This window comes from Cannabis sativa, chromosome X (genome assembly GCF_029168945.1).
Source record: "Cannabis sativa cultivar Pink pepper isolate KNU-18-1 chromosome X, ASM2916894v1, whole genome shotgun sequence".
Classification (NCBI taxonomy): domain Eukaryota; kingdom Viridiplantae; phylum Streptophyta; class Magnoliopsida; order Rosales; family Cannabaceae; genus Cannabis; species Cannabis sativa.
In genome coordinates, this window is record NC_083610.1 from 8,718,573 (window position 1) to 8,728,854 (window position 10,282).

The 10,282-nt window shown below is 33.5% G+C and overlaps 1 protein-coding gene across 2 annotated transcripts; it reads right to left on the reverse strand.

The window, feature by feature from the left end:
- Positions 1–2,446: 2,446 nt before the first annotated feature.
- Positions 2,447–7,377, reverse strand: LOC115703240 (upstream activation factor subunit spp27). Of its 2 annotated transcripts, XM_030630758.2 has the most exons (9): positions 6,801–7,377; positions 5,981–6,089; positions 5,689–5,863; positions 4,744–4,894; positions 4,519–4,636; positions 4,218–4,392; positions 3,778–3,834; positions 3,563–3,619; positions 2,447–2,813 (listed from the first exon to the last, which is right to left on the reverse strand). In XM_030630758.2, the coding sequence occupies exons 1-9, from the start codon at positions 7,124–7,126 to the stop codon at positions 2,803–2,805; spliced, it is 1,179 nt and encodes a 392-aa protein (XP_030486618.2). In that variant the 5' UTR covers positions 7,127–7,377; the 3' UTR covers positions 2,447–2,802. The 2 variants fall into 2 exon arrangements, with proteins under 2 accessions (XP_030486618.2, XP_060961289.1); XM_061105306.1 differs by lacking the exon at positions 2,447–2,813 and having other exon boundaries at positions 2,947–3,834; positions 6,801–7,376.
- Positions 7,378–10,282: the final 2,905 nt, after the last annotated feature.

Below are 10,282 nucleotides of genomic sequence, written 5' to 3' on the forward strand. Positions count from 1 at the left end.
TTTGTAATTGAAGGAACAATAAGGACAGAATTGAGACTAAGACATGTGTGAGAAGAAGAGGGCAAAGAAGTAGAGCCTATGTGTGAAATTGCTAATTTCTTACCATTACCTACAGCCAATGTGTCATTTCCATGGTAGACTATAGCATTGTCAAGATTATCACTGGTGTTGGTGACATGATTTGTGGCTCCAGTGTCAATGAACCACCCAAAATCATCACCAAAATCAAGAACAACCTGTGGAGAGTAATTGTTGGGTTCTTGATCATTGTCCATTTCAGCAAGATAGGCCCGATGATGAGTGGGATTGGGTTTGGGGGTAACCCAATTTTTGTCGAACCTATAGTGACATACAGCAGCGGTATGGCCTGTTTTGAGACATAGTTGACAAATCAAGCGATTATTGAGAGTGAATCCCCTTCCATTGCCTCTGCCAAAAGATCGAGAGGGATGATCTTGAGTTGTATTTCGAGGACCTTGCTGAAAAGGACGAGAAGAGCCATTTCTTGGTGTGCCATAAGCAACATTAGCTTGCATCTGTAGATTTAGATCAGTAAGGGAGTTGTGCTAATGAAGCCGACTTTCATGAGCCATGAGAAGAGCCTGCACTTCTTCAAGAGTTAGATCATCACTACGAGACGTAATACCCGACACGACGGAGTCATATTCAGGACCCAAGCCATTAAGCAATTGAAGAATTAAATCTTGTTCAGAAATTGTAGAACCAGCAGTAATGATTGAGTCAGAAAGAGATTGAACTTTATCCACATACTCAGAGATGGATAAAGAACCTTTACGAATATGGGAAAATTGACCTTTGAGCTGAAGTAATCGGGCACGGGATTGACTTGTGAAGCGTTGTTCAAGAGCTTTCCACAACTGAGATGATGTAGTGTATGTAGCCACAACAGCAAGGATTCCTTCTGTCATAGACGATCGAAGCCAAGAAAGCAATAGTTGATCACGTTTCTTCCATTGAAGGTATTGTGGATTGGGAGTTCCATTAACAAGATTTCTTGGAGGTGGGACACCAGTGAATAGAATGTCATCAAGATCATGACCTATTACTGTGGGAACAACTTGCGATTTCCACGCCAGGAAATTGGTGCGATCCAATCGAACAGTGAGAGAGGCAGAGAGAGAATGAGTGAACGGGTTCCAGGACTGAGTTTGTTGTGGAAGAAACTGAGTTGCAGCAGCGGTAGTAGCAGGAGAAGGATCATGTTGAGCAGCAGTGGAGGAAGTGTTATCGTGGGAAGCCATGGGAGACGGAGGTCAGTGGCGATTGATACCGTGAAGAACTTTACAATGGCATTCAATAAACTGGTACATACCAGATGGTACACACCAGAAGAAAACAGAGGAAAAGAATAAAAAGAAAAGAAAATGATGCCAAAGAAAGCTTAACCTTAATGGTTAGCTTAGTCCCTTTTATTTATAGTGAATTGTACAAATACAAAACTGAAGCAACTGTCTAACAGAATCTTGAAACAATCTTTAACTAACTACAACTAATTATAACCGTATTAACTAACTAAGTAGGTAATAAGTTTATACATTGTATAAATACTTGCTCTATTTCTTGAGCTAATCAATGAATCATTATCTTTCTCTGATTCAATCTTTCTCTTCCCTCTTTTCTCTCTTTTCTTTCGTTCTTGTTCTTTGTTCTGTTCTTAATTGTCTTTTGCAGCTATGTCAAGGAGGAATTTCAACACTAACAAATATGAATGGAAATCAATTTCAAATTACCTGTGTAATTTAAGTTTTTAATTTTCTCATACAACTATCGAGTCCGATTATAATTATGTTGTGTTTCACTTAACAGAATAAATATTTAAGTGACGAGGGCAATTAAGGAACATGAAAAGCAATATATTTCATATTGTTGTGGTTTTGTATCCAAACATAAAACGACCTTATGGTCATACAATTTGTGGTTTACTTATTTATTTTTTAATGAAATAGCAACTTTAATATTCAAAATATATAACATAGACTCACAAAAGCTACGATTATTAGCAACAACATGCACTAATCAATTTGCAAATCGTTAGCAAGAGCAAGCTATCAGATTAAATCCCAACCTATTGCCAACCTTTGCTTTTGACCCAGCAAATGAACCACACGGCAGATGGATTTCGCCTAAGCTGCTTGCGGTCATAAGCTATGCATGCTTTGTACTTATTGTCATACAATTTGTATTTTCATTTCAACAAGCCAAGCACCAAAGTAGTTCACATGTAAGGACCCATACAAATGTAATAAGTACAAAGCAGGCATAGCTTTGGCCACTTTCAACAACCTTTCACCTACTACTTGATATGATATTAGACATTTTTTTTTCTTTTTTTTTTTAAAGGATAATCCCACTCAATAACAATGTCCTATACATATCAATCAATGTTAAAGTACTCTCTCATGTCCTGACGGATAGAAACCACAAATAGCTAAGAATAATCAATAAAGCTCACTCAAGATATGTTAAAAGATAATATTTTCCAATGGAACACTTAACTGAAAGGTGAAAAGGGTATGAAAGAAAAAAAAAATATCTTGGGATGCCTTTTTTTCCCCCTTTTTTTGGGGGAGATGTTGGAACATTAATTAGTACTATCAAGTTACAAAGGGAGATCAGCTTGAGCAAAAATGGACCACGTCGCAGACTCACAATATGTACAAGTGAACACTCTACTCTGCCTTGACAAAATGAGCAGTTAGAAGCTTTAAGACTGAGAAGCCATTGAACGTGCCAACATCAAGGAAATCTTTTAATTTATCATCGCATGAAATTCTTCTCGTTTCAGACAGATCCTAAAGAAAAAAACAAGCATAAAACACGATATGAAGATAAAGAGCAGTAGAACAAAATTAGCATACTAATTAAACTAAAATAGGTAATAGGGTTCTGTTTGCAGTTCCGAACTCGAAAGACAAGACATCAAGAAATATTTCATAATCTCATTATATACATGTGCACTTACACATTTAGGAAATGCTTCTGTGAATTATCAATCACTTTACAATTGTTTTCATTACAGAATAGTAAATGCCCTAATCTCAGAATTATGTGAGTTGCCCTTAACTACTAAAGTATAACTCTCGTATCACTAAAGCTACCACAAATGCCAATTGACAAATCAGAATCTGCAGCATACTAAAATATTTTGGTGCTACACCTAAAAGTCCCCAATTTAAGAAGACCAGAACCTCCTTTCTTTGGCTATTTTTATTTTTGTTCGCACTCATCTATATCTAAAAGAACAAAAGTTGCCCGCTGTTCCAGAAACAACAATAAGGGACCTCAGTCATGTCTTGATTAGTTGGCTATGTAAGTTAAGCCATAACCAAATTTATGAATGCACACTCAATAACTAATATTTTTCCTTGACACTGGTCCCTCTCTTGTCAAACACTACAATTTCTGAGAGGCAGCAAACTCGAGCAATATTGCTAAATAGGAGAGAACAGATGGACTTGACCACTCAACCTATCCATGAAACATATAAATACCCTGTTAACATCTACAGTCCAATTTGGTATAGTCAAATATGGTATCTTACCCTCTTCTTGCTCTTCGTCAGACTGCTTCTCCCTTTGTGAAGAGTCTGCTGGAGATGCTATACGTCAAACAATGTAAATGAATCAAACCACCAAAAGTTTGAAGAAATCCACCAAATGAAAAATAAAATAATATAAAAAAAGACACCACCAGAATTATAAATGAATGGCATACAAAAAGAAAACAAACATGTGGTAACATTAACATCCAAATCACCTTCTTCTTGATCCTGTCTAGCCTTATCATCCCTTTGTGAAGAGTCCGCTGGAGCTTCTACATATCAAATAATGTAATTGATTCAAACTACCATACAGCTTCAAACATGCACACACAAACAAAAGAATACAGATATAAAAAGATAGATGCCCTAAAATATGAACCTGTATTTTGTGCTTAAAAAAAGGGACAGTCTACAAATATTACACCATGGAAGGTTGATCTGAAATAAAGCTTGGCAGACTAAACCTAATATGAGATAAAAGGATAAACTGCATCAAATGCAGCAATAAAAGGATAAACTGCACATTAGACATGCTTTCTACCATGCATATTGTCAAATATGAGATGTATTTTGATCCATTACCATTGAAATACATATTTCGTTTTTGTGTGAGATACCAAAATATAAAAAATGCCAAAGCTCATTAAAAACATACCATCTTCTATCTTCAATGGCCATATGTGCGCTGCTAGGGCTTTATTCATTTGAAACATGTTGATGATATCAACATTAAAAAGGGTATGCAATGACTTATCACATATTATGTTTTGCTTGTTCTTTGGATCTTGTAGATTGTTCTCCTTAATATAGCGCCAAAGTCTCCTGACAACCTGAACACAACAGAGGAGAAGAAACAATGGGAAAATAAATTCAAATGCATGTCAAATAACTTCCTCTGATTCCAATCAAGAAGAAATAACAAATGCAGAGGAAATATTGTACACCGATCAAACTACCTCTGTTCTTGCCAATTTGGACTCTCCAATGAACAATTGAAGTTGTGGAGAAAGGCTACACACTTTAGTAAAACCACCTGCTTTCTTTTTAACACCTTTATCCACTTCAGCAGACTTACTTCACGAGGTAACAAATTTAAGAAACAAAACAAAAGATGAATAAAAGCTTAACTTGGATCATTCCTTCCATAAAACAAACATAAAAAGAAGAGTGGGGTAACTTACCCTCGTTTCCTTTTGTTTGGTTTACTATCTTTTACTTTTACTTTTACTTCCTCTTCCTCTTCCTCTTCCACTTCTTCCACTGTCTTACTGGATTCTACTTCAGACTGACAATCGTCAATTGCATCAGCTCTTTGCTTTTGTTTCACAATTCCTGAGTTTTCATGATGTTACCAAGTTAAATTTCCACTCAATCGACATGTTAAGAATGAATCACTAAACGTAGACAGTAAGGATCATTATAATATACCGTTAAATAAAATAAAGCGAGATGAAATGTGGAAGCTTGTTGTTGCAGTTAAGTTGAAAGTGGAGAAATATAAAAACTGCAACTACAATATCAGTATCATATGGCATTTCAACTAGTAAAATATCCTAAGAACTCTCAAAAAGAAAAGATAAACGAGAACTGAATGATATGTATAACACAATTAGAAGAACTGATATAAAGACTAATATATGGAATCTACCAATATCTTTCATGATGAGATACCATCTTGTTTTCTCCCTTTTCTATATTAACCTGAACTAACTAAAATAATTTTCTGTCTAGAAAGGGTTGGAGTAAAGAGGCAATCAGTCTAAACACGGCAACATGCAAAATTAAATATGATTCAACACCCAGGTGGCTATGTTCAGCATTCACCAAATTACAAGAGATGCAGAAGAAGTGGGTGAATCCATGTTTAATTACATAATTTACTTGCATTTATTGTGTTTATAACAGTGTTGCAATTGAAATATGTATAGCACCAAAAGCCAAACCCAGCCAAAAACTCCACTAGTGAAAAAAAGAAACAAATACAGCACAACTATAAATGGCAAAGAAACCCACATGAACCTCTGACATGCAAGATCATAACAAGCCTAATATTATAAGTAAACACAATCATACCACACATTCAGACACAAAAATAAAGATGAGAAGAAACATAATTATGTAAGTACCATCTTCTGTGCTTAATGGCCAGATATGCTTCGACAGAACTTTATTCATTTGAAACATATTAATTGTTTTAACACGGAAAATGGCACGCATTGGTTCATCACAAATAATATTTCTCTTATTATTGGGATCCTGCAGATTATTTTCCCGGATGTGGCACCATACTTTCTTCACAACCTAAAGACAAAACACAACGTAAACAGGTCTAAGAATATGGTTTCAGAAAAATGAAAAGCATTCAATTAAAAGATAAAGGGAAAGCAAACTCAAATCCAAATTTTAGAAAATAAAAACCTCTGGCCTGGACAATTCTGGCTCTCCAACAACTTCTTGCAACTGTGGAGAAAGGCTACATAATTTATTAAAGCCGCCTCTTTTTTTAACTTTCTCCTCCTTGGTCGACCTGGATGTAAATTGACAACGTCGAGTGTCAGTCAACAGTAGAAACTTACATACATTACGGCATAAGGAAATATATGAAAAAAAAAAAGTGATATAGAACACAAGTCTTAAAACATTAATCCATTATGCACTAGAAACTTTCATAACTACACTTTACCGAATGAACAATGATAATCATAAAGAATATACGTCATTCCCAATAATTCCCATGAACGAGACAGCTGATATATCCAACAGAAGAAAGAAAAATGAAATTAATAATCTATTCTCGAATAAAATAGTTCAAATTCACTCAAATGTAATTCTCAAACATCTAAAATGAATTGTTTAGATCAACTTACATGGTAAAAGGAATTATAATTCAAACATGACCGTTGTCGATATCTTCAAATTCCGAAAGCTAATATAATCAAATTCAATTTTCTTTTCTTATTAAAAGACTCGAATAATCCACTAAAACAACCAACATTTCCTCTAACCATAATCCAGGTTGATATTAAGTAATGCAATTTTGTAAATAATAAATGAAAACCTGTATTTATTTTATTTTTCCTTCTTCCCATTTGTTTAAATAAAATGCAAAAATCTATCTGGTTTCCAATAAGAAAGTGTAAAGCTTGATTATTCCGTTTAGAGATAAACCCAGAACAACAATTTGGTTTCTATTCCTCACAAGCAACCTCATTCACAAGTGTAATTGAAGAATACTTACCCTCCTTTTCTGCTATCTTTGCCCTGACTATCATCCTCGTCTTCTCCCTCTTCCGTTTCGGCTTCGCCTTCTTCCTCTTGTTCTACTTCAGCGACCTCTGCTCCTTTATCCCCTTCTTTAACTTCCTCTTCCTGGTCTTGAGGTTTGGTGAGGTTGGATTGCAGGTAAATGTCGATTTGTTCGCGGATAAAGGCTTTTCGGTCTGATAAAGCGAGCCCAAAATCGGCCTCGAGCTGGCGGCGGACACTGCTGGGCGTGGTGGTATCAAGGTCCGAAACGCATAGAATCTCACGGAGCCGGATCACGAGTTCTTCGTCAGAAACCATTGGGTTAGGGCGGAAGTCCTCGAAGTTTTCCGTCGGATTAAAAGTATGTTTAATTTTCCGGGAAAATGAGAGAGAAACGAGTATCCCTTGTTTTTCGTTTTGGAAAAAAGAAATGGCGTCTCATGCAAGTGAATGTGAAAGAATGAAAAAACATAGGAATTTGAGAAAAAAAGACAAGGGAGTGAACGGAGGGGAGAGTCGCTGCAAGAGAGCGGGGATTGGATGTCAAGGGTATTTTTGTGATTTCAATAGGAGCAAAGGCTTTAGGCTTACGTTGTTCTCGTTTTTTACAAGTGTTCTTTTACGGATTAAGACTGACACACCTGATCTTTTCTGTGTAGAGTTAAATGGGCCATGTGGCCCAAATCTGGCCCAATCCTATTGCTAGTGAGCATGAGATAAGTCCTCCAAATTGACTGAAGGGTTAAAGGTAGCGCTGAATATCGGGCGGGTTTGTCAAATTTTAAGTTCGCAGGTTTCGGATTCAAAACAATGTACCCGGATCCGGTTTGTGAAATAGATTTTTGAACTCGGACCCAGCCCGTGAAATGGTCAGGTTGGCCAACAGTTTCGCGGGTTGCGGGTTCATCGGGTCAACAGGTTGACTAGGTCAACTTTTCTTTTTTTTAAAAGAAAAAAAACTCAAATTCTATATGGGTTTTTTTATATATTAAATTAAACATATAAGTGATAAACTTATACTACCATAATCTATATTCGTTAGATTAAAAAAAAAATATTAATTTTAAAAATATAAGTTATAAACTTATAACACTGTAAGCTATAGTTATATTTTAAAAAGAATAATTAGCAATTTTTTCTCTTGAACTTTTGACAATATTGATTTTAGCTCCTAAAATATAAGGTTTGTTAAGAATCCCCTTGAACTTTTATATTTAAAGAAATTTAGTCCTTTTGTTAGGTTTCATCTCATTATTCTGTTTAAATGTTGATGTGTGTTTTTATCAATTAATAACATTGCCCCCTAAACTTTGACAACTATCAAATCATGCCCCCTCAAAATAAAAATGAGAAAGATTTAACATTTTTTTAGTAAATAATTTTATATTTTTATTGAATTTTTAATTTTTTTTTTCTTTATTTGTTAAGGTATGAGTTTATGAATATAAATAATTTTGATTTTTTCTTTAAAAAATCTTAGTTCATTTAAATTATTTATTAGATTCTCAATAATTTTGGTGTAATTTTTTAATATACATGTTGCTAAATAAAATAAAGTTTGAAAATATTCTTTTAAGTAAAGTTAATATTTTTATCCAATTTTTTAATAATTTAAAATAATTTTTTTTTTGCTGAAGTATACATCAATGGCGACAAAATATATCAATGACGACAAAGTTGTCATTGAGATATATACTAATGACGAAATTTTCGTCAGTATTTATTTATTTTATTATTATTTTTTTTTGAAAAAGAGCCATTAAAATGGACGGGAATTTTCCCTCTAAAACATTCACTGGCGACAAAGTCTTCAGTGATGGACTGCCACGTCGTCAGTGTGCAGTCCAACACTCACGACTTTGTCGTCAGTTTTTTTCGCTAGGGATAATTCTCACAAGAAAGGAAATATATTTAACCAAACCCATTTTAACGTCAGTAATCCTATTTTCCCATTTCCTTCAGCTTTCTTCTTCCCATCTCTTTGAGAAATATCACATTTCCTTTTTTGTAAAAAAAAAAAAAACCTGTATTTACCACCATTGGCCTCCACCACTGGTTACACCATCCACCACTGATGGTGGTGGTTGTGCCGGCGACCATAACTGCCCCTATTTTTTAGGTACGGATTTATTTTTTCTATTTTATTTTTTAGATTTGTTATACACATAATCATCATCTTCTCCATTTTCATCTTCCTCTTCTTCCATAATCTTATTCAAAATCTCTCCCCAACTATGCATATCACCATTCTCGGTCTTCTTCTCCATGTAACTGGTCAAAAGGCATTCATTTCCTCACACAAAAAAAAGTAATCAAATCTCTTATTTATCTGTTACAGCTTTTAAATTTCAAAATATGGTAAATGAAAACAAAAGGAAAAAATATCATTGTCTCTTTAAATTTATTACATTGTTTATATTATATATATTTTGAGAGAGTGATTTAAATCACACTATGATAATCGTCGATGCAGAAGAACTTCCAGTCAACAAACTAATTGTCTAGCCAAAGATATACAAAGTCAGAATATGAGTCACTACAAACAAAGTGACTTATATAAGACCAAGTTATCTCGAAAATTTAGATAAAACAACTTGAGACCACCTTCAAGACGCATCCGATGTAAACAGTCGCTGGACGAAAACTACCTATAAATAAATAGATGTATAAATGTGGATCAGCACACTATACAATGATAATGATGTGAATTATTAAATTAAGAATAAACTGTAATTATTATTATAACAAGAAAAAACTTATCTTTGAAGCCTTTATATTATTAGAGCTAAGCCTTCCAAGGTAGAACTATATTAGCCAATATAACCTACATCATACATAAGATTTAATCAAAATAAATAAAACAAATCTCTAATAAAATTAACTATTTTCAAAAAATGTAACAAAACTCAATTGCCTAATAAATAATTGATAAGAAAACAATGATATAAAATGATAGAAAGAAATTCCTCTAAAATTAAGTTTTATATATATTTATATAATAATTATTGTGTCGATTCCATTTGTGAATTTCTGTTTAGGTTTTTATTAGGATATATATCTATTCTATATAAAGTGTGCCTATATAATTGAATTCTTGGTTTATGAGAAAATCATGGGTGACTTTTTATTTATATTTAATAAAATAATAAAATATTATTTATATATAATAAAATAAAAATAAAACAAATCTCATTAATATTTGAACTGATTTTTGATGCTAATCATTTATCTGGTTTTATTTTTTAAAAAATACTTGAGCTTACCAAAATCTATAAGAACAAAACCAATGAAGAAAATTTTAACAAAAAAAAATGAACGAAAAAAAAAGTGTCATAAACATTATTGAATAATGACAATTGTCAACACAAGAATTTCAGCACAAAAAATTATACTTGATCCCTAGACAAGATTATCATCTTCCAATCCTAATAATATAAATAATGAACAACACCTCATTAGTTATTCTAGGAGAAT

What these genes read in the sequence shown, in the direction of transcription:
- LOC115703240 (XM_061105306.1), bottom strand. Translation starts at nt 7,126, where the DNA reads ATGGTTTCTGACGAAGAACTCGTGATCCGGCTCCGTGAGATTCTATGC. An exon ending in GCCATTAAGCACAGAAGATG is followed by an intron (nt 4,895 to 5,688) that starts GTACTTACATAA and finishes ATGAAAACTCAG; the next exon opens with GAATTGTGAAACAAAAGCAA. An exon ending in CCAAATTGGCAAGAACAGAG is followed by an intron (nt 4,393 to 4,518) that starts GTAGTTTGATCG and finishes TGTTGTGTTCAG; the next exon opens with GTTGTCAGGAGACTTTGGCG.